Here is a 25,866-nt window from a genome sequence, read left to right as displayed (position 1 = left end):
TTATTGAATAAAGCTTTATTATTATTATTATTATTATACCAATTAAAGCCGGCGATACATTGGCGACCCCTCTGGTGTTGCAAATGTCCATAGGCGACGGTGACTGATTTCCACCGAGTAGCCCGTCTGCTTTATCGTTAGGTATAAATATAAAACAATTTAAAGCTTACGAAATTATTGATATTATTTTTTTTCTTAGTCATCTGTGTATTAAAAATATTATGTATAATGGAAAAGCAAATTAAGAAGAAATAAGCATGTGTACTCTACATGAACCTTCATCTTTCCCAGTCTAAAAGCAAAGCCGTAATCCGTAAGATCGTTAAAAACTGATGACTGTGACTGTCAGAGAATATTTTATTACCACAGAATATTACTGCACATAATTTCAGGAAAATCGGACTGCATGTGTAGAGTTTCGTAACAATGTCACCAATGATTTACTTTATGCGGTTGTTAGACTTTAACTTTTTTGTTTAACTTTTTTGTTTTACTTTGACTTTAACTTTTTTTTGGGAAACTGATCATTGTTATTGATATAAACTTAAACTACTTTACAAACCTGTTTCAAGTTTAGTAAACACTTCATTTGAATCAACATAATAATTCCTGGAATACTCAAAATTTCAATAAAAAAGCGTAAACTAAGTAGAGTATTAAACATAAAATATGTAAGTATAGAGTAGGTATTTACGCACCATTTCTAAATTACTATCTGCCGTCATTGTACTGTTAGTTGTACTGTTATTTCAAAGTTAATTAATACGTTAAACACACGCTTCGAACTAAGCAATCAGTACTTCATTATTCATTCATAGTATCGTGCAAACAAAGCGAAGCCACATCTTAGCACAAAACTTCAAACACAAAAGGTGTTTAATCCGTCCGTAGAATACGCCGTCAGAAGCAGAATTTAGACTTAGACTTACCCCCTCGTAACCCCTCTGCTCTTCCGATACACCCCCTCTCCCTAACTACTTCCTTTGTATAATTAGGCAGCTAATAAGTCCCGGTGAGAAATATTCAGTGAGCTGAGCGGGACCTCCGAATGGAGCTGTCGATACTGATTACAGTCCGCACTGTGAAATCTATCGGGAGAATATGCCTTCTCTATTTCAAATGGTCTTCGTAAGTCTTAATGCTATTAACTTTTTCGCTCTTAAGCTATTTGACTTGAACGCTCTTTGAAGCTTTCAACGCGTTGGGAAAAGTATTTCGTATTCATAGATTTTATTTCTAGAGAAGAAACATTAAGTCGATTTATTTAGGTTCGTTTGCAGTCAAGGTTCCATACTGCCATAAGTTTAGTCGATTTCTAACACAAGTAAGCACTTCACGAAAACTGACAAATGAAGCAATATTTCTGAGGAAAGTTTTTTCTTAGGAAATCCGCCTCAATTATTATTTTTTATGTGAGCCACAAATCTCAATTCGCATTCAATCTTCTTACTAGCTATCGATCAAAGCATTAAACACGTTACAAAAATAAGAAGTGGCCATAGTTTTTCATTTACGTAGGGTGAATATCTAATAGAGTGTTTGGGAACGAAAACAATATTCGTCGGCCAATATGAGGGAGTGATAAGTCTATATCAATATTATTTCCTTTCCCACTTTCTGAGATGAGTAAACCCTACTAATGACGGATAGCAAAATAGATACAGAGAATAGGGGAGAACCACGTCCCCAATTTAATGCACCGGTCAATTTGTCGATACATTAATGAACACGCATAATCGTTTACTATTGTTATTTCATATCGACAACAAGTCAAAATGAAATAACTATTATGAAACTATAATCTGGAGGCATATAATGTTCTAGAAGTACAATTAAAAAATGCTTAAAGAATTTGGCGTGTCACCTTTTGCCTCATAAATTCTTTTAAATACTGCCTATCTTATTCTAGTTATTATAATAAATTAAAAGAAAGAAAATATACATATAAAGTCCACTGAACTGTATTACTATCCACACCATAGAAGAGAAACTTGTTTTTCTGTTTCATGATCCACACGATATATACCTAAAAGTTTCAGTGTAATTACAACAAATAATAATAGGAAACCCGTAACATACAAATAATGAAATCTTTACCCCCAAAATGAGTGCCAAAATGAAATGGAAATTGTGAAAATGAGAATTGTGGTGAAATTTAAGTCTTTAAATTGGGACTTAATTCAGAACCTCCTTTACTTGCGGATAGTAAAACACATTTGCATACATACCGCTCATGGCCCACGAACATCAATAAGATTTGCTCAACAGTGGCGTTCAAAGCAAAATCTCTGTCCGCAAACAATACCGCCGATGCGTGGCAGGCGTCACACACACGGGTTCAATTTCTCATACATATTCAAAGCGCCAGGGGACGTCAACCTTCAGGGCGGCTCTAATGAACCTTTGAGGGTTGATGTACATTTTTAACGTAAATTACAGCTATGTAACGACGTTATTTCACTTGTTATCAATAGATCCCCTACATCCAATGAAGGGTATTAACAAATATTTTATTAGATGTAGCTTGAGCTTCAGACTGTATAGGAAAATAGAGATTCATAGAGTTTATCCCTATTGTAGGTAACTAGTAATATAGTAGAAAGAAATGTAATACTGGAAATAGATACTGGTAAATGTAATAAGGAATCTTATACAGAAATTACTCACAAATATGCGTGTAAAAGCGCAAGAATACATTTTATTTTAATCGCAAAGAAATAGTCACAATAGAATAATGCTTGTTCATAATACTTGACGTAATAGGACAGTTAGTAACGGATAGTTCACTTCTAAAATTACGCTCAACACGACAAAATAACATTTAATAAAATGAGTTAATAAGTTTCTATAAATTCAATGACCAAAATACTAGGCTTACTGCTGCAATTTAGTTCGACCCATGCAAGCAACTGAATACCATAGAAGGATATATAAAAACAGACGGAAAATTAGATTCTCCATTACATCCACATAAAAGGCTATCTACATTCTCAATCTCGCACCGTTTTTCCGCGTCGAAAAGCAAGACGGGAAAGAAAATGCGAGGGTGGCAAGCCGGCTAATGCGGGGAATATTATTGTGTCCAAAATTCCACATTGGGGTATTATCCTATCATGTTGTGCTATATTCAAATTTAATATTATTTCTTTTAATAGTATTATGTGTATGTAAACTTTGTAACGATTCATTTTTCAACTTTATACTCAGTGTAAATATTTCTTTTAATAGTATTATCATGTTACATCTGCATCGTTTTATAGTTTAACGTTTATTAAATGGTCACAGAGACCATTTAATACCTCATATATATCAAAACATTGATATGATGATACTTGTATATTAGGCATATGAGGTATTAAAATTAAATTAACGACTTTTTTCTCCGTACTCTATCTTAGCCCCGTTACTAATTATAATCAATCTATCCAATACATAACAAAGATCGACAATTTACGCTTGCGAGAAATTGTCAAATTTCATGAAAGGCACAAATTTGATAAATTCATTAACATTACTCTATCATCGTTTGCTCAATCTAAACTGTTACACGTTATCGCCGAAAATCAAAGCGTACAGCACAAACCACACGCGCAATCACACATCGGCTACAATTTTAGCCTGTAAACTGTCACATATTTAAATCATTCGTTAACCGCGACGTGAAACCGCCCAATCGGAAATGCGTGGAATATTTGCGATTCACGCGCCATTGCTTCTGCTATTGGAAATATTGGAAGTCAATAGAGATAATTTGTCAATTTGATTCATGACTACAAACTCGCTAATGAAGTTTGTATAACAATTATGTTACTTGTACAATCATCTAACGAATATTGATATTTGAACTGGATAACTGGAATTTTGATATTGCTTTTTTATCATATATGGATGTATTATGTACTTGCGCTGCGAATTCCTTTAAGTTACATTCAATGTCTTATACTTGTATGCAACAATTATTATGCAGTAGGTACTTACAGTCAGAGAAATAATTTCTTAATTTCTTACTACTTTAGAATGTATTCTAATAGTAATGTATTATTAATGTTGTATTATATTGCTTATGTATAGTAAAGTTTAACATTTATTAACATAGCTTATTATATTACAGTAGCATTTAAAACAATGGTACATACATACATAAAAAATCATTGTACGCGACCACTTTCAATTCTAGCAAAATATCCGGCCACTGAGTACCGTAATTATCTTAAAAACCATGTCGCTACGGAGAGCGTTTTTATAAAAAGCATTTTAGTTAAAATTTAATTCCAAGAGTGTACACAGTTTTGCTTGCCCGGAGTCACCTGGGGACACGTTTAAATTGAAATTTTCATTTCTTGTGAAAAACAACCCACTTTCACCCCTGTTGCCGACGCGAATTTGCATGCACAATTTCTCCTTTACTTTCTGTTCTAATACATTTGTAAGCTCGACACTTGGAAAGTTCGAATTAATCTTTTGAACGTATTTTTCTGTTTTGATATGACAATTATTGTCTATAATTTGTAGATTTATTAGATAAATGTTTCGTGACGAGAGAAATTAAGTATTAGTGAAATGTTTGGCGTTAAATTTCTTTGATTTTGTAGTTATAGTACAAATTCAATAATTTGTGCGATTATAGTGGACAGTTCTAACAACTACTTCAACTTACCTCGATAGTAGTTTTTCCGGATTCTTGCCACTTCATCAGGTGCTCGCCCTTGAGGGACCAACCAGGGGCATAACTAATAAGTCCCCCGCCCCCCGGCGCGGCGGTCGCCGGCCGGCTCCCTACGGCCTCGTTCTGTTCAGTTTTCGACTTCTTGGGGCTCGTCTGAAGCCGGAAAAAGCTCCGTCCGTGAATCTTACAACTTTTCGAGGGGGAAAAGAAAAATGAGTTCTTTTTCGGTGATTTTTCTTGTTCCTCGCTCGCTTTAGATGCAGACGCGACTGCTTCTTCAACCTGAGCATCTTGAGGTTCGAACGCCGGCTCAGTGTTGCTCCCACTCGGCTTAGGCCCTGAGTTTTCGTCGGCAACAAATAATAGTGTTCGTTGTACAAATGGTGTTGCCTTGTTGTAGAATTCGTAGGGTTCAGGCACTTTAAAACTGGCTGGTATAGTTGTGCGGTGCGACTTAGAAAATCTTCGCTCCATGTATTTTCTTGCCATTACAGTCCATTAACACTAAATGTTAGTTTCTGTATTCATAAGCACTATTTATTTTACCTGTATATGACGTATATGTTACAAAGACGCAATTTTATTGGCGATAAACGTGTTAATAATAATAATGAAATCAAAAGTAAAATATATATGGCAAGATAAATATAGATAGACGTATTATGTTTGTTATGCTGTAATAAAAAAAAAAATAATAATTTTTTCTAATACTTCCGTACTTTCGCGTACTATTTGGCAATTTATCGAACCTGGTAATTCTATTAAGAGTGCTGAAACGCCCTATGACGGGTTGCAATTTTCACGCGGAGGCTTTCCTTGGATCGATCGCTGTGCGTGGGTAAACAGTGCCACCCTCACCTTTTGCTAGCAAATTTACAAAATCACACACCCTATCTCTTAAATGTTTGAAATAAGGTCTATTTTAAAAATCTCCTCGTTAATCAAATTTGTTTTCACTTGTAAACTAAAATGGAGCCTGAAACTTGTCTTTTGTAATCAGGAAAGTTAAGAGGTATTGTTTTAAGACAAGTGTCTTATTGTCTAACGTTTGAGAAATCTTAAATTAGGTAAATACAAATAATTTACATTGTTTGAAATCTTTACATACATTAGTCTTACATACATCGTGAAATACATTGGTAATATTAAGTAAATTCAATTTAATAATAGATGAAAGATTAACGTAGGTACATGTAAACTATTGCAAGTAACACATAAATTTATTTTATAAATTATGTGTTACATAAGTTTTATTTTTATAAAACTTCTTTGGGACATTTTTTTATTTTATTTTTATAGTATGTTTTATTTTATAACTTCCATATGTTCACAGTTAAAACCAACGACGGACTATTATCCAATCTATGTGCAACTCACAGATCTATATCTTGTGCAACTGCTATTTGTGTTTGGCGACAATAACGCGGGTCAGTCGGGCTTATGGGCGATTGACCGCCTGGCCGATGTAGATAATCGACTCACGATTCCAATACGGGAAAGTCGTATAACACAGGGTTCAGACGTTTGTGTCGAATGAGATGTTTTGTCCATATGTACACACGTATGCGCTTAATAGTATTACTACAAACTTTGAGGTTCAGATCAATATGATGTTACGCTAATCTTAGTTAAGATTTATTGTAGGTACAACTTTCTCATGTAAAATATATTAATATAAAATAAAGAGTTCGTTAATATTATTAATAGATATTTCTACGGTGTGATAGTTTGATATACACTTTCTTATGTACATGTGTTACTTTATGTATACGAGTAGCCTTAAAACGAATTTACAAAAAGTTCCGTAATTGACGGGGACGATAAATTCGAATCCATTGATCGCAGACGAGATTAATTAAACAGAGTAATCCATACAAAACATGGCAACTTTCCCAACTTTTATTTTCACTATGACAACCATGCAGGAGTAGTTTACTGTCCCGCAACATTTAAAAAATGGTTTACAGTTAATTTAAATAGGAAGAATTGCTTTTAAATCGAAAAAGCCGTAAAAGCCGTATTCGTTTAGAAAACGATCGTATTTCGATAATTTGAAACTCAAAGGGCGTAAGACATAAAATAGGCAGAAACACTTTTTTATAATTATCATAGTGTAAAAGTGTCTTCAAATTCGAATTAAATTTAAGTCCTTTAAATGCCCTTACTATACATATTAAGTATGATCGATAAATAATTCAGAAAGTAACACTCACATTTACAAATCTCTTTGTGTAACCGGACATTAAACTTTATCACTAAACAATAGTCGAGTTAATCATAAAAACATTCCATCCCCTACTGATAGAGCCATCGTGGTCGACGGCAGATAATCCCGGACTTGGCAATAATTACACAATTGCCCTGCGCTGACGTCCACGCTATTTGCATTTTAATCACGTGTTGATTTGAGACAATGACTGTGTACACATACATTACACGCATGGACGTAGGGACGCATGCGTTAAGTTATGAAGTTATCATGCAAATTATACAGTGTAATTTATCGATCGCCGTGTAGGTATTGTCATGTCATTAATTAACACGCTTTTATTAGCTTGGGTTGTATGTATGTATGTAACTATGTAACGGAATCTTTGAACTTGATTTCTATCTACTTTGAACGTTCAGATTAATTCAAAATTTTGAAGAATTATCAAAAACCGATGACAATTTTCGAAAACTGATGAATAGAACACCCCACGCTTTTTTCACAATTACACTATTTACTGCTCCTTAATTGATTTAAAGCGTGTTTTAAGTTTTTTAAACTATATTTATTTATAAGATAAAGTAGTGGGATCTTTTCGAATGCGAATGATGTAAGGAAATATTGATACCTTTTCTCTATTGTATCGATATAATAAGGAATTACAGTTTATTCATAGATGTGACGAATGATACACCGAATCTTTCAGAAACATTGTTCAGTAGTCCAAATATAGATATTCGATGAGTAACATGAGCTACATACATTTTATTTGGATAGCTCAAAACATATATACAAGCTAAAAACCTGAAAAACATCTTGATGAAATGTAAACCAAACATTTAAATTATCTTAAATCATGGATATGTACTGAAGCTAAATTTTTATAGCATTTTCGTCACGTCAGCGATGTCACATTTAGACCACATTGTTTATTCGTAACATTGTTTATATGTTCAACATGATAAACACACGATTGACTAATAAAACGGCACTCATGGTATACTATTTTATAATAAACACTTATTTTATTTCTCTCATAATCCCGTTCAACCGTTAAAAGGCGTAACATTCCTATTACGTCATGTAAAGTCCCATTAAAGTTATGGTGCTTACCTACTGCGGCGGCAATAACTCACGCGTGGTTGGTTCCCACCTACCGCATTAACTTATGACAGTTATTCCATCTCACACCACCCCGGGGAACATGCGAAACTTAATTCGGTTTTGTTTCACGCCTCATCTTAATTAAGATTTCCTGCATGATACTTTGTAAGATACTTAGGGAAGTACGTAACCTATAGCATGTAAGGGAGTATTATAATTATGTAGGTCGGCATTTACAAAATTACATTGTATTTAGTGGGAAATTTAAATTAAGTGAAAGCAATATATTATGGTCCTAGTCGTGCAGTTTTAGTAAAAGTAACACAGTAAGGGTGTAAGCACAGTAGTATGAATGTCACCACCGCGTTGGCTTCACCATTTGGAAATTCAGATTCAAATTGAAGTCATAGAATATCTAAATTGTCTATGTTGTACATATTAGAAATTAACGATGTCTGAAAAAATAAAAACGTTAATTGTTCTGAGAAAATGGTTCGAATGCCAAAAATATTAAAATATATCCATTACAATATCGAAACTAGGGATAGTTAATACTCGTACATGCGAGCGCGAGCAGACTACACAAAAAGGATGTTTGGAAAGGCACTGCACTATTGCAGCATCAAAGACTTTCATCTTGTTTCCTGTGTATTTCCGAATACAATAAGAAAGTTTTAAAAATAAACATACGGGTAGATTGTCAAGTTCGCGCGAGACATATGGGGTGCGTGTCTATTTCTGATCCCGCGGTAGTCATACCACCATTATTCTATTTTTTTTCCATTGACATCTACTACACGGTCATTGAACTTACGGAGACGGATTAGTTTCTCAATGGGACACAGTCGATTGAATGTAAAATAAGTCAGTTGAAGGGTTAAAGTTACAATGTTTAAAGTTAGAATAATGACAAAATAGCTAAGGGATTAGTTTCAACACGTAGATTGGATTATTACGTCACGATTTTTATGAATGGTAAGCGAAAGCAGTAGCCGTATTCAAATCCCACAGGGTGTTCACTTCCAGTGCCCAGACATTAGAGAATTATATTCATTGATATCTAATTAAAATTCTGATTAGGTTTGCCTTCATTAGCAGTACGTTGACACATGCATTGACTCTAGAGTTTTATATCGTGTGGCAGACTTAACATAAATTGTAGGTTTTACTTTTGTAATATAGACGTATTAAATTAGCATGCAGTCCATCTGATAGTAAGTGACCACTGCCGCCTATGGACTCCTAAATAAAATTAGAGCCCTACTTCAGGTACGTCATAGATGCGTTGCTATTATCTCGGATAAGCATGTCTCCCTTACCACAACCATTTTGCCTTTTTTATAAATTATAAGAGTAGCAGACGAGCATGCAGTTCACCTGATGGTAAGTAGCTACTGCCGCCCATGGACATCTGTAATCAACCCCAGATAGGATTAGATATTCCTACCTGAGGTCGGCCACAGATGCGCCGCTACCCCTGAAGAATAAGCTGGAACGCCTCGGAAAAGTATGTCTCCCTTACCACACCCTTCAAACCGGAACACAGCAGCGCCTAACACTGCTGTTATTAGGTAGAAATAGGTGTGGCGGTGGTGCCGCCGGAGTCGAACCACAAAGGGTTCTACCACCTTCAAACCTAATAACAATAACGTGATAACAGCAACACACAGCTATTATGAGGCAGAATAGGTAAGGCGGAGATGCCTATGTAGTCGTACCACAAAGGATCACCTTCAAGCTAACAATTGATATACTATTAATATACATATTATACAAGTTTCAGTCGTAAGGCCATATATCACCTGTCTAGTTACTGCATGCGATATCCCCTTGAGGGCTTAAACGTAATACGTTATGTTCATGTACTTATGTATGCATCCTTTAGATAGGAACCAAGCGAGCATTATTCATATAAGGGAGACTACAAAGGCTTATGCAATACTAGTTCGCCCAATGGCCGAAATTCAACCATAATGATAAATATAACCATTTTATTATTCATAAAATTAAAGCTCATTAAAAACTACCGTCTAAAAAGAAAGATCGGTTGACCAACAAAAGGAAGAAAAGTAAAATGTTTTGTTTTTGAGAAATGATACTTACTGACAAATTGTAATCATCTTAGCTCCTAAACTACTTAAGATAGGATCGTAACACACTAAGAAAAAATTGTGATTTACGCTTACGAAGTGATGTGTATGCTATAACAGTGAGTTAAGTAAGTTAATAAGTAATCATAAAGATCAAAATTAGGCACCTAAATTAGCTTAAAAATCCTATATTACTTTTCCTTCGAGCAGCGGAGTAAAAACTGAGGCTTCGCACATGTCATCTTCAATTCGTCATGTCATCGAAATGTAATAATTCCCCCTTCAATAGCGGTCGGTTCAGAGAGCTATTTACAAAGGGGCTCTGAAGGGGACGTTTCTTAAGAAAAGCAAGAAATTCGACAGGGAATAGCGAGAATCGAATGACTTCTATAAAGGTACCAACCCGCTTGTTTCTGTTATAGCAACGATAGACTATTGAATTTCTTGGTTCGTTTACTTTTATCTTAAAATTGGATATTTCTAAAGTAGCTCTGTTTATAAAAATTAAAACCGTTTATTGTCTTTATGCTGAAATAAATATATGTATTTTAATTTCCTAAGTTTTCTGTTTTTGTGGAAGTTGAAAAAATGCACAAATGAATTCTTAATACTTTAAAGGCATACACTTTCTACATGTCTGATATCTGATAATGCTTCATTTTCAGCTTGTATCTATTGAGACCCTTAGAATATGTTATGCTTAGCACTCTAGACAGATTTAGCTGAAATACAATACCGAAACTTCAAAGAAACTCATTTCAACGGGGGCACTACGTAAAAAAAGAATTACCATAGATTACACGGTGTCAAACAAAACCCTCAGTCACACTTGTCAAAGGAAGTAAGAAATAAAAGTCGCATTTTGATTCAAATATGCAAAGCCAGTTCCGAGCGGCCAGATGTGACAATCGGTGCAATATTGGACGAATATTGGCGTATGGATATTGGACGAATAATTTGGAAAGTTCTGTACAATATACATAAAAAATATGGACCCTTTGCACGTAGGTACTGGCAAGTATATACGAAATATTCACTGATAACATTAATTGACACATTTTTTTTTGTTGACAAGGGGGAAACCTTCAAAAGGTACCCTATGCTGTGGGAGCGGCACGGGGTTATGTGGGATTCTTACCGCACTAAAACCCCCCCGGTGGCCGTCCTCGGCACTACGTAGAGGACTCCGGGATCTCCAACGGAACGCAACCGGAGTCCAGTTGGCGCGTTGCCCCGTCGGGCTCCGCCCAGGTGAGCTTAAAACTCACCACACCATCTATTGTTCACGACGGTATGCGACCGCACATACCGCCGTCCATCCCGAGGTTGCTGGCCGGGCTCGGGCTCCCACTCTTGCCGCCCGCAACCCCGGAAGCCCCCTTTTAGTCGCCTTGCGACAGGCAGGGGATGCCGTAGCCCTATTCTGGTCCCGGAACTACAGGGACAAAGGCATAAGGCCTAGATGAAGATCATCATAAATATTGCTACCTAATATTAACAAAGTGTAATTACTAAAGCCACTTTTTGTGATTACTTTTTAACAATTTTTTGCCCAAGTGCACAAGCAAGCAAGTGATTATTAATTTCTAACACGCACATAATTTTTGAAAAATCAGAGGTGCGTGCCTGGGATTTGAACCTCGAACCCCTCGATCTAGAGGCCGAGTTTCTTAACCACTATGCTATCACTGCTTCCTAAAAGAAGTAGCAAGGAGTAAAAGACCACGGCAGTTATCTATAAATACTCCTTAATTAACCTGAAATAAGTACGGGGCTTAGTTAAACACGTGGCTACCCCTAAGGAGTTAATTGGAACTTATGTCATTATAAACTTTCTCTACTAATAACATGGTTAGTTTAACCTATAACTATGAAAATTCCATTGCTGGAAGTAAATATACTATTATTATAATGTTGCATAAAATAAAATATTGTTCAGATAGTATTATTTATATGTATAATGCCTATTTCTAATTTTAAACGCAAAATACTATGAATAGTATCACAATATCAGGATTAAGGATATTTGTTTAAAGTTACATAACCTCCTTATTATCATTCATTTGGCGTTCCGTATTACCGCCTACAAAGTCCTAAATATAAATACCATATTTATATTCGTATGGGTTACGATTTACTCTTACGTAACTCGTATAAGGATACTGGTATCTTGTAGGTTACGTACGTAAATTTAGTTTAACAATAATTGATAATGTAGCGTTACTTTCTCTCATGGCTGAATAAGATGCGGAAATCATGGCATGAGATTTTTTGTAGGTATCATAAATTTGGTATCCCACGCTATTTACTCTCACTGATGCAAACTGATACAATGACTCCAAAGTGGTTTAATATAATTTTTCAATATGTTGTAACTCATATTCAGAAGTCAATTTTAAGAAATAAAGCGTTAAAATTAAAACACAACGTCGCAAAATAATTGAAAGCACTGTGCTGCCTAACGTGGCGAATCGTTTGCACTTCACCACAGGGCTACAAGCGCTTCATACTCTCCATACTATTATTTTAACTAGATGTAATGGAATCTACATTCCTTACGAATCCAACAACCATGCGGCTACATAATAAAACTTATTTAATCTCCGAAGCATGTCCATTTTAGCCTGATAAATTGACCAAAGATAAGTCTATACTAGCTATACTTGTGCTACACAAAGGCCAGTATGGTATCGGTTCAATTCCAAATATCTATGGGCTTAATGAATCGTGGTAACTAGGGATGGCGATCTAGACGATTGATCAAATAATCGATTTTTTGGCCCCAATATTATGTGATTATTTTAATCATTCTCCAGTAATGGAACGATTCAGTGAATCGAAGATTCATCCAAAAAATTCGAAAGTCGATGTTTTCGAAGTTGGTTGAATGTGTTATAGACATGTTTTGCTGACGAATACGTATTTTAGTGCTTGTTTGGTCCCTTTTTTTAGCTATCTTCGCCCATCTTAGTTGCAAAGATCGAAGATCGATTTTTGGAGAATCGATTCTTTTGACCTCAATTTTTTTGAATCAATTTATTACACTTCGATTCAAGAATCGATATTTTTCGGAAAGAATCGCCATCCCTAGTGTATCCCTTTCTGTCCGTCGCTGCATCCGGACTATTCGGGGCTTGTTCTAACGACTACCGCTCCCCAGAAAACTTTGTATACATCCTGTAATTTAAAATGAATTACGTCTGCCTTCGTTTGTCTTCCCGTTAATTGATTTGGGAGTTAATTTTGGCAATGCTCTACTTCTTGAGAAGCTTTAAATTGTTTTTCGTTGTGAATAAGATGAGTTGCTCGTTTTTATGTTGTTAATTTACATTGTTTTATACAATATTTCTGATTTTTTTACAAAATTTTATTGGAGTGAGTGGAGTGGAGCTCTTATACAAAAAAAACATGAAATGTTCATAATAATAAGGTAGAGGTAAGGTAGAGGTTAGATGCTGTTCAAAACATACTCTAAAACTGTAATGGATTGTAACGGATATAGGTAGATGCAGGTATGTACACAAACTTTAAGTAAATTATATGTAAAATGTAACTTTAGTTTTAATTTTCAATAATAATTATAGCCTCTTAGAACAATCATAGGCTCACTAAAATATTCTTTCAAAACCGACCACCAGTAAACACCCATAAATAACCGTGTACCCGATTTAAATTCCATTACATCAGACGCCAAGCAAACGGAATTAAATTAATAAATAAAATTATTGTCCGTAATTCGGTGCGGGTTGCGTGTTTCGGGGATTATGTCCGCAGACGCTGACGTGGTGGGGAATGGGGGACGGGATTAATCGCTCCTGACATGTTCCTGATGGAACCTCCTCGCTCGTGCGGTGATTCGAACGGTTTACATTAATTTGTGAAATTGTATTTCGTTCGGAAATAGAACGGAAACATTCGTTCGAGTTATTGGTAATCCTCTTGTGAGTTAATTGTAACGATCGGCTTTTTTTATTTTAAGTATTGTTCGCCCAGTGGTCCAAATTCGAATATTCTTATTGTTGAAAATTTTAAGATTTGCATTTTTTCAAATTCAAATTAAAAAAAAATATTCTTCCAAGAAAAAAGAAACACTTCGGTTGTTAGAAAAAGAAAAACATACGAAACAAAATGTAAAAAAATATGATCTGGTTTGTCTTTGCGTATTTTAATCGGTAAAAAAACGCAAAGACAAACCTTAATAATGACCTCAATGAATTATGAAACGTGATGCCCATTACCATTACGACTGTCACTTATACACACACATACGATGTAAAATATAATATTATTCTCATAATCATCTTTACATACTACGCATATCGTATATTTCACTATTAGATAAACAAGTGTACGACATTCAGTCTTTGTAGATTATTTCAGTTTATGCTACGTAGGAATCACCACCAAATTTACTTTTACAACGTTTACAATAACTGAAATATGGATCTCCAAAACTGAACGAAACTTTATCCACTGAAACTTTCACCCTTCGCATGCACAACAAACACAATTTATACAACAAATTAGTCATTTCTGAATGAACTTCGCCAATTTTATAACAAACGAGTTTTAAACTTACCTACGAGAGGGTGGGAATAAACTTTCTACGATACTTTATTACGGCTTCGGACGCAATCATAACAGAGTACCCACCTAACCTAAGTAAGCCATTTGTAAGCTTATTTTATCCTCAGCAAATAAGTCATGTTGTGCTTATATTACGAACCCAAAATTTTACACTGATATATAGAGGAGCGACAATATGTTTGTGTGATTAACAATTTAAGAGATTTGTATATCGTAGGTAAGATATAGTAATAAATAAATAAAATTAAATAAGACTGTAAAACGTTACATCGCCAATAAAATTACGTATAAATACACCGACAATTCAATAAAATATAAGGAAATACGAGCACTTTAATTTGTTACACGTTTTTATAAGTTACACAGGTATTGTTCATTGCTACGAGATAAGTAACAACTCTTCTCAAGTAATTGTCCCGTTAAAATCACTTATTGATGTCCATTTACTATTTTATGTCTTACCAGATAAACGCATTACTAAGATAATTGTATTACAACTCACGATAACCGCTTACTACAAAAACTCATAAAACAACACAAAAAAAAAACAATTGGCGCGACACAAAATTGGCGCTAATAACAAACCGTTCGAAACTAGCTTATCGAAGCTACGCTGATAATGCCGGCCGCTACGAGTGCGAATACGGCTGATAAACAAACCGGATACGTTCCCGCCTAAACGTGGAGGCTTTGCCGCGGGCGGGCGTCTGTGGAGCGCGCGGCACGCGACTGCGGGGCGGATCGATGCCGCCCTGTTCGGTGATCGCGTCCCGCGGGGATGCGGTGCACGGTCCTGGATGTGCCAGGATAACGCACGTGACGGGATTTTTTTTTTTATTTTCAAAAAAAGAAAATCGACGTCATTGGTCAAGGATTATTCGGTAAAGTAGCAGATCTAATGAAAGTGTTCGAATAACTGTAAAATAAATAAATAGCATACATTTATGAACACTGCTGGATGTGCCGGGATAACGCGCACGTTAGAGCATTTTTATTTAAAAAAAAGATAGATATATTTTGTAAAATGCTAGTTCTAACTGGAATACATTTATACCCAGTGCCAGGATTACAAACAACGCACGTGACTTTTTTAATATTTAAAATTATCGATGTTATAAGTGAAGCATTCATTTTGTAAAATTGTAATTATTTGATGTAATTATTTTTAAAGATCAAAATTCTTCCTCAACTCATTTAAGGATTGATATATGAGTAAAACATAATATTTTAAATGATTTTGCCTTTATAATTGATCTTATATTTTTTTATGATAACATGTATAACATGTTGCACAAATTCACTTTGACCCACACAAGTATTCATGAATAGAAAGGCTAAAAAATATATACAAAAACATATTATATTCGTTACGAAACATCATAGATCAAATCACATTCAGTATCTCTACATCTACAAACCCCACAAATTGAATAACTCACAGAAGATCCACGTATTCGGATCTGTAGTACGACGGGCCATCTATTTGAGGCGACTGTCCCTTTGAAAAGTGTATTGAGTTACTCAAGTAAGAGTTTGAATAAAGAACACTTTTTCTTTTCTAGTTAAGTAAGCGAAATACTCCTCACTGAGGGAGAATCTTGTGTGATTGTAAGATGTAGGTGTAAGCCAAATAAGTTGCTCGTAAGAAAACCGATTTTTGCATTACGCTAGCTGAGAAGAACGTGATGTGAAATCTTAGGGTTCACTTACATAATACGTTTCTTTAAAATTGAGTCTTTATTCTAAACGCTAAAAATCTATACAATCTCCTTATCAAGCGTACTGTCTTAAATTCTTTACTATAAGGGGAGTTATACACGAGCGACAGTTCATGTCAATGGCCGTAGCCGTTTTCACCACTGGTCGTCAGCGACTGTAGTCGGTCTTCCATCACTAACGATAGCGGTAACCGTTAACATAAAGAGTCGCTCGTCTGTTAGATACCTTACATTTATAGAATGCTTACGTCACTTATTTTACCTTACAAGCAAGTGCTTAGTAAGAACTTGTAGATTTAGGATTTATTTTATTTCCCCCTAAAATTGAATTTGAAACGGAAAGGGAATAAACTTTTCGTAGCAAGTATTATTGGATTTATAAATACGGGGAATAGTGGTCTACTGCAAAATTCATCTTGTCATATGATGATCATTAATAACATTTTATATCGCCCTATTTTAATCTACTTATGATTACTCTTAAAAATCTTTTTCATGTGTATATTTATATCAATCGACTTTAAATGAAGGGGAGGATTACAGTAAGATATTTGGGTTTATTTATTATATTATTATGTAAAATACGAGTTGCAGTCACTTTTACATGTTTTAAGTATTATCAGTTTATTGAAATCGACTTGATATTGTATCTTAATAACAAAAATAAAAGAGAAATGAATTTAAAACCTTAATAATACCAACTTACTTGCGCACCATTTTAATAAACAGTCTTTTCAATCTTTTGACAAAAAATTTATAAATCTAGTAAATTTTGATCAAATATCAAAAATTGTCAATTTTAATAGCAGAACTGTCAGATTTCGATCTTGAGCAGCCAAAAAAATTTATAGATTGTTTATTATTAACTGGCATTACTGTATTAAAAACAAAAAAATAATTTTTTTCCCATTACAATCAAACATACGTTTGATATACCCATGCGTACAAAACTACACATTCTACTCTAAAAAAACAAGTGCCGAGTTACTTTTTAATCATAGCCGCGATGCACATAGAAACGAACACCTGTGGGAAAACAAAAGCTCAGTGAAAGCTCACGTAAACTTTGTTGAACTAAACAATCCTTTGAGCTTCAGCCCCGCAAAGAAAGGGAGACATGAACCGGCTTTACTGAAATATTCCCGAGCTCCACTCAGGTACGGTGAAATATTGTATCCTGAAATACAAAATACAGGAATAAGAGAGATTTCGTATCCGATTTGTAATTTAGAGTACGTGGTTTATTATTGATTTGTTTTCACTTAACTAAATTTAAATTGCAATGTATTTTCCTTATATTGTCGTATATAATATATGTACATAAGCAGTAGATAGTAATTCGTGAGAGAATTCGTCTATATATTTAAACTATATTATCAGTCTGTCATATGAACGATTTAAGATTGTATTTTTTTGGTTTGTTGAGCTTAGTTTTGTTTTGAATTTTCCATATCACTGTCAATATGAGAAATGTTCGCGAGAAGTATTTTAGTGTAGAATGTACCTATAAGGAGAACAGAAAAAATACTATAATTACAGAGTAATTAAATTTGCATAAGAATATTTATAATATGTTCATATAAATTTTTAAGAGCTAATAAAATGGACTAACAATACGTATTTATTTATTATTTTATATCCATGTATGTAGCATACCCATAATTTAATTAGTATTAGTTTAATCTTAATTTCATATGTAATATTATTTACAGCCATTAGATACAACAAAACGAGTATAAAAGTGAAATATAACTTCAAGTTTTGCTTACGACGTTCATTATCAATACGCTACGTAGCGCGTAGAGGCATCGTTTGACTGATTGGGCCATTTTTAGCCCGTGGCGTGGAGGGCCGCCCGGAATAGCGCGATCATACTAATTATCGCCCCTGTCATCCGTCACGCAGGGGGATCTAGATAAATTCAGGGGTAATTTATATGAAATCTTACGCCATGGTGAATATTGCGCAATATGATTGTTCAATGTAATCAATTGAGTGATTGGTTAATTATGTTCTTATTATTGTGTAAAAACAAATTTAATATGATTTTTATTAGTAAATTACTAGTTCCAGTCTTCTACAATTGAATTCTAGGTCAGATATTTTTCTTTACCTATATATTTAGATTTTTCTAAATAGTGAAAGCCGTTTGTTCTGGATCTAGCGTTTATGGACTTTTTTGATTTATGTTTTATACATAGTATTTATTTCTCTATTAGTGTATAACATTTAAGTATTATAAACGAAAACAGTTTTCCAGAAGTAAATAAATTATCAGTCATGTAACAACCTAAAAGATTTTGATGTCTGTTTAAATCTGACGTAAGAACCTATTTTGTATACGTATCCATTGTATATACTCGTATCTCGAGTATATGAAACGAATTTATAAATAATATCACTGAATAAATCACAGTCATTAAATGTTATCACCACCAAGAGATTACAGCGAGTCACGGCTAATTGGAATAAGAAGCGTAGCAAATGTAGAGCTATTTGTCGAAATAAATTCACCTTCAAATTATCTTCAGGCCCTTGTAAGCTCCCGATAGATTTTATAACAGAAGCTTATTGACCTAATATTATTAGATACTTCAAGTGAAGTGTTTTATTTTGATTGGGTCTAATCTATGTGAATTTTGAAGTTAATATACAAAACGAAAAATCTACAGAAAAATGAAATTTAATGGATTTTCGAAAACAGTGCTCACTTAAGGTATTAAAAAAACAATAATAACATAGAAAATTGTTCTGGATTTTATTTAAAATTCAAGGCTTCGGAAATATACCTAATGATAAACACGTTCTTAACACTAATTATATCCCATTAATTAGAGTCAAAACGATACATGAGGCGCTCTTATCAAAACTCATGATGTATTAGCGATGGTAATTTAGTGATTCCAGTATAGCGATAGTCAAACAGTAAAAGTACAAAACCTAAATGAAAACCAGCTCTAAACACCGTGAAGCGTTATCTCCTTTTAGCCAACACGGAAGTACTCACAAAGAAGGCGTAAAATATATATTGTCACCCCATTAGGGCGTAAAACAACGGGTGTCTTCTCTGACGGCTATAATTCAAGTCGAAAGAAAATAATTTATGGCCACTAATCCCTACAACGAAAATAAATCCAGGCAGGATACGGCCGTTTACTGGCCCTTTCGTGAGCTGTAAAGTTTAGTATATACGCAACTACGAGTAGGTATAATTAATTACGTTGAGAAAATAATTAACAGTTTGACACAGAATAATAAATAATTTGAAGTTTCCTAAAATAATGAGAGTAATTAAGCTTCTTATCTTATTTACTTAATAAGTTGAATCTTGAAAACCAAAGAATAAACAAACAAAGTGTTTCGGAGTTATAGTATTACGTATGAAACATCTCTGTAAGAATGATAGATCTGTCTTTTTCAGAAGCTCTTCTTCAATTGCAATGTTCTACTTTTTAAGTTTCAGACAGTATGTGACATAGTTGTTCTAACATTACAATTATTAAACGATAATTATAGATTTACCGATTCTGAATTACATGACGAATAATACTAAGTCGCAATGGTCAAAATAATTTATCATATAATTTATCAAAGGTCAAAATATTTAATAATAGCTGTGTTCAACATAAAATGCAATACTTGTCTATACTAATATTATAAAGAGGAAAGCTTTGTTTGATTGATTGTAATGAATAGACTCAAAACTACTGGACCGATTTTAAAAAAACCTTTACTATTCGAAAGCTACGTTATCCAAGAGTTACAAAGGTTATATTTTATATGAAATATATTTGATAAATAGATTTTGAGGCGGTACAAAGTTTGTCGGGTCAGCAGCATAAAGCGTTTGACAAAACCATCGATATCCGATAACGGATCAACAAAAGGCAGTTGAGGTCTGAGATGTCTACGCGGGTACTCAGCCTCAAAGGGAGGCGTTTAATAATGCATTCAGTTTGCTTTACGTATTTGCGCAGAGGGGGCTACACTCATACTTTATTAAACTTGAAGATTCACCACGTGTGATCCGACACGGTAGAATATATATATTTTTTTATAATATAGAAGTATCAGACGAGCATGCAGTCCACCTGATGGTAAGTGGCTACTGCCGCCTATGGACATCTGTAATCAAGCCCAGATAGGATTAGATATTCCTACCTGAGGTCGGCCACAGATGCGCCGTTCCCCCTAAGAACTAAGCTGGAACGCCTCGAAAAAGTATGTCTCCCTTACCACGGAACCTTACGTTCTAAACGGAACACAGCAGCGCCTAACACTGCTGTTATTAGGCAGAAATAGGAGTGGCGGTGGTGCCACCGGAGTCGAACCACAAAGGGTTCTACCACATTCGAATTTACGGGCAGTGACTGATATATGCAATTATGCACTGTTTACGGCCCAACTTACTACTGATCTACAATTCGTCGTATTCTTTCATCGTAAGAGACGATACGATCACTCGATAAATATAGCAATACGGACAAGACTTATTCGTACGTAAAAACGAAGATGACGTAAGTAAAACTTTTAGGCGAAGTATTGTATTATATGACCTGTTCGACAGGTGTCATTGAGATTAGCAGTCTATTTGATTACTCGTTCTATGTCAATTTCTTTACGTTCTGATATTTCACTTCGTACCTTAAATATATTTCAGTACAATAAAGTATGAGTGTAGCCCCCTCTGCGCAAATACGTATTTGCGCAGAGGGGGCTACACTCATACTTTATTAAACTTTAAGATCCACCACGTGTGATCCGACACGGTAGAATATTTACGGGCAGGGACTGATATATGCACCGTTTCCGGTCCAACTTGCGACTGATCCACAATTCGTCGTATTCTTTCCTATATTTGTCTATCTCCGTCGCTTTACATAAAGATGAAAGGGACAAAACGATAGCTCGACAAATATAGTACTACGGATAATACTTTTACGTCGTACGTTGTAACGAAGATGGGGTTAGCAAATAGACTGCTAAAACTGCTATAGTGTGTCTAACCAATCTCTCTTTTATTTATAAACTTCAACCGTAACGCCAAATAACGAGATAAATAGTATTTAATGCGAGGTATTTTGTAAGATCTGTTTAACAGATGTCTTTTGATTTTGAAGTCTATTCGATTAGTCGTTCTACGTAATTTCGTCATGTTCCCATATTTCAGTTCGTACGTTACAAATATTTCAGTACAACAATTCTTGAGTACGCAAAGGTAGTTAAGGTAGAATACACGTGTTTCAACAAGAGAGAGGTGTAATGGATGCACCCTCGCTCAATCGAGAAATAGGCTCTTTAGGGTCCAAGATTTGGCCGGAAGGAGACATGATGATGCCATAGAATGTTGAATAAATAGTATTGTTCCTTTAAAAATTGAGTAAGTATTCTATACAAATTAAATAATATAACTGAATTTTTTTATAAAATCTCTCTTAAGCTTCTACATTTGTGATAAGCACATACCTTTAAATACAGTTCTTGCATTGCTTTTAATTTGTACGGGCTTCTTCGTATAGAAAGAGTTGAATCAATAAGATAAACAATCTAAAGAAATATGTATACTTCATCTACACAATCATGAACAAATTTGTAGCTTGTATTTATATATTAGTACAGATTACTCACTCCTAACAAGAAAATGTAACCAGTTTTGACAATTGAAATTGTCACAGTCATCTATTTACGTGTTTAAAAAATATTAAAAAAATGTCGTTTTTAGATATTTTACGCCCTGAATACGTCCTGAACGAAACCATATTTCTCCGCACTTTTTCTTCGATTTCGTGTTTTTGCACCACTTAACTGCCGCTTGTCAGCTATTTAAGCCATTTAATGGCATCCTTACAAGGCGGTGAGATATCTATACTTATCTATGATTGTATTAAATAGATACTATTGTCATTTAAAAATTGTTACAATAATATTTAAAGTTGTAAATTATATCTATGACCTCATATCAACCCAGACAAAATAGATTAAAACTGTTAAATATATCAGCGGCATGGTTATAGAAACCGCATGTTATGGCGGAAAATATAATTTGGCAACACTCCCGACGCAAATTAGATGCGGTATTAAGCATATTTCGTTATAATTTACAAAACACGCTATGGTCACAAACCTAGATTATTATTGATAAAAAATGAGTAATTTTCATTTTCATTTTTATACTTTATTACGCAAATGGCATACATTTATTGAAAGGTACGTGAGTAGGTATTACGAATATTATATAAAGTGTCTGAAGCTTATTATAATGATGCTAAAGTCATTTGTTTATCCAAATAAATAAGAAAAATATACATTGCTTATTGAGTTTTTAAATAAATTTTAGGCTAAGTAAATAAATTAGGTAATAGCTAATTAAAACTAGATACTTAATTAGGTATATTATGATTATGAGTCTGTTTCTTTGTTTGTATGACTGCTTTTTTTGTTTCCTCAACAGCTTGAAAAAGTTGATTAAAATACATCAGAATTTTATATTTAATATATAGATATGAAAGTACGGGCCCCTATTTAAAAAATTACAGCTTTTTCATATTCTGAAATCACCTGTGAAATAAAATCAAAACTGACCCTTTGCTTTTAAGCTTTTAAAATTCGGGTATCCATTTTGGTATATTTCATGTCTCATCGGCAGGAGCTCTGCATCAGCGGTAATCAAGTTACGGCCCGCGTTACCGCCTGCGGGCCCTCTTTGATTTCGGCCCTGCCTAGGAAATGGACGCGCTATAAAGCGTAATGTTTATATTTATACGTATTTTATTAAACACATCTAAATATAGACATACTGCCGTTTTTCGTTTAACTTTACAATGTAAGCATCAGGTTATCAAAGGATTTGGTTATTAAATCTATAATTATCGCTAAAATTGTAAGTATAAGTAAATTCTTTTGTTTTTAAAAAACAAAAAATATATATTTTAAAATATAATAGCTTCAAAGGTATTTTATATCTATTTATCATTGCTTTTCGGCGGTAAACATCGACAATGGGTTCCTTAGCACATTTGGTACTTAACATAAAATATTAAGTAAATGAATTATCCCTTACCTTAAGGGTAAATAAAAACATTTTGAGGAAATCTGCACGCCTTAACCTATCAATATATTTACGACCTTTATCAATACAATGCTTTACAATAAAACTTCACGTTCACGTTATTTCAACAAATACCCACAAACAAACCTAATTTGCAGAATGAATATCAATTCGGCATTGAATGACGTTTAAGGCTGAGTTAGTAAACTCGGTAGTCTACTCGTTTAGTCGTTGACGAAGAACCCTTAGCATCCCTTGCTTCACGCGACACGAGTGTTTGTTTGTGTTCGCTTCGGGCTGACTAGCACTCAATAGCTTCAAACCGTAAAATATAGTGAGTGTTCACTTGGCCTATATTATTTTTATAGAAGTAAAATAAATACGAGTAAATAGAATAGAAGAAATATGCATATGGCATATGTTACATAATAAAATTTCTCAATTCCGCGATAATTTAAGTCTAAAATTATAAGTATACTTTAGGGAAGTAAGGAGCAATTTTAGAAAGCCTATATGCAGCCTTTTTAAGCTTTATTTATTTTAATTTTAATATTCTAAAAGTAGTATGCTGCTTATAGATTGTATTTGGCATTTTGTAATACTTATATATTTTTAACTTAGATCCAATATTTGTTTAAATATAGAATATATTCTTTATTTACAATGATTCTTAAAGCTAAGAACCCTTTCGGTTTCACGTTTTCAGCTTACGCGGTTGTAATACTCCTCCTCCAACCCACGAATGGCAATTGGCGACATTTTAAAAGCGTTTTATCTGAAGAACCCTCACATAGTCGGGTTTTTGCGTCACGCGGTTTGAGGGTCTGTGTTCCTCGCCCCAAGCTTATCTTAACATTCATTTCATTCTAAAAAAACCTCAAACATTTGTAAAAAATTGTACAAATGTAAATACTGTTTTATTATAAGTGATGGTAGCATGCGAATAAATTATTTACCAATAGAATTTTACGTGGAATTCATCGCAAATAACATAAATATTTCTATGTTGGTAGATTAGATTTTATGATAATTTTCTATTGAAATTTAAAGCGGTAAAACTCTTTATACTACTCAATCACCTACTAACGGCCGGGAAAAACATATGTTACTGTCTACTATTATAGAAATTGCGACGTTTGCCTACATTGGATGGATTGATTATTAAAAACTGACATTAGTGGTGGATCTGGATCTAATTATGTGAAATTGATTTTCAATTTAACTTCTATAGTTGCATTACCAATACCCACAAAATACACACAAATGTGACCACTTAAATATTGGTTCCCTATTAACACCATCACGTTAATACTGTGTTTATTTCTATTTCAAATGTTTTAACAGAAGAACAAAACGTTACCGTTTTAGTCAAGGGCCCTTACAGAGATCCCTACGTGACGTGTTTGTGTTCAACCCTGCAAGTGTTTATATAAGCACCCATTAATTGCTTTTAGCTACGGAAAATAAAAAGCGATTATGTCCGAATTTTTATTATATCTACATCGAGATTTCTAACTATCCGTGATGTAAAAGTTTGACTGCTGTCAGATTTTCCGAATAAAATTAAAAATATCATCGATCGCTAAGGCAACAAATTTAGACTTAGAATTAGAATTAGACGTCTGAGCGATAGTAGCACTTGTAACTATTCAATAGCTTAAGCGACAAGATAGAAACTATCGGTCAAGCGATACTGGCTAATGGTTAGTCAAACTAACCCTCTTATATTCACGTCCTAACCTGGTTAGCTATTTAATTTGGGAAACATTTTTCTCCATGGCTTGTTTTATGAATATTCAAACACCATTTAGAAGCAGTTGCTGCAGTAAAAATCTAAATATTACCACATAATGCGTAATTTTATTCAATATTCTATGCGCGTCGTTTTACTCTATGCAAAAATATAGACAGTAGCATTTTATAGAGCGCAGCGCACCGAAATTATACAAAGAAGTATTCTATATGCTAGGGATGTTATAGAGCTATGTAACTGTAACCGAAACTATTAAATATTCGAATTATAAATATATACGAAACCGTAACCAAGGCTGATGTAAAAGTATCAAGCAATTCGGATAAGAGCGGTGTCTAAATGACACACTATTATGAAAAGTTTTTGCCCGACCAAGCCAACTCTGTGCAAATAAAATCAAATCATTACCTATTTATATTTTATTCATATTTACATTTTGTTAAAAATATCCGTAACCGTATTTCGTATCATCTGAAATTATTCCATATTTGTAACCGTATCCGAAACCGATATACCTAATATATCCGTATCCATGTCCAGATCCGAAATTTCATATCCACAACATCCTTAGTACATTCCATATCATGGAAGTATGCATTCGTGTACGTTTACAGTGCTTATGCATTCACCTCATGCAGACTTAGTAATCAGGCTTCAGATTCTCACCGGTCCTGCATCGAATGTGATTTGC

At 34.1% G+C, this 25,866-nt stretch overlaps 2 protein-coding genes across 2 annotated transcripts in view; both read right to left on the bottom strand.

Moving 5' to 3' along the window:
• Positions 1-25,866, bottom strand: part of sick (sickie) — a 306,579-nt gene that overhangs the window by 236,584 nt on the left and 44,129 nt on the right. The window lies entirely within an intron of this gene.
• On the bottom strand, positions 4,266-5,173 carry LOC140747405 (uncharacterized). Its single transcript, XM_073079839.1, has 2 exons — positions 4,658-5,173; positions 4,266-4,307 (listed from the first exon to the last, which is right to left on the bottom strand). Exons 1-2 carry the CDS (start codon positions 5,153-5,155, stop codon positions 4,266-4,268), a joined length of 540 nt encoding a protein of 179 aa, XP_072935940.1. The 5' UTR covers positions 5,156-5,173.

This window comes from Epargyreus clarus, unplaced genomic scaffold, assembly GCF_041222505.1.
Source record: "Epargyreus clarus isolate Ecla_fem2 unplaced genomic scaffold, WU_Ecla_fem_2.2 ptg000014l, whole genome shotgun sequence".
Taxonomy (NCBI): Eukaryota; Metazoa; Arthropoda; class Insecta; order Lepidoptera; family Hesperiidae; genus Epargyreus; species Epargyreus clarus.
The sequence above is the reverse complement of the archived record's forward strand: the minus strand, read 5'-3'. Positions and strand labels throughout refer to the sequence as shown.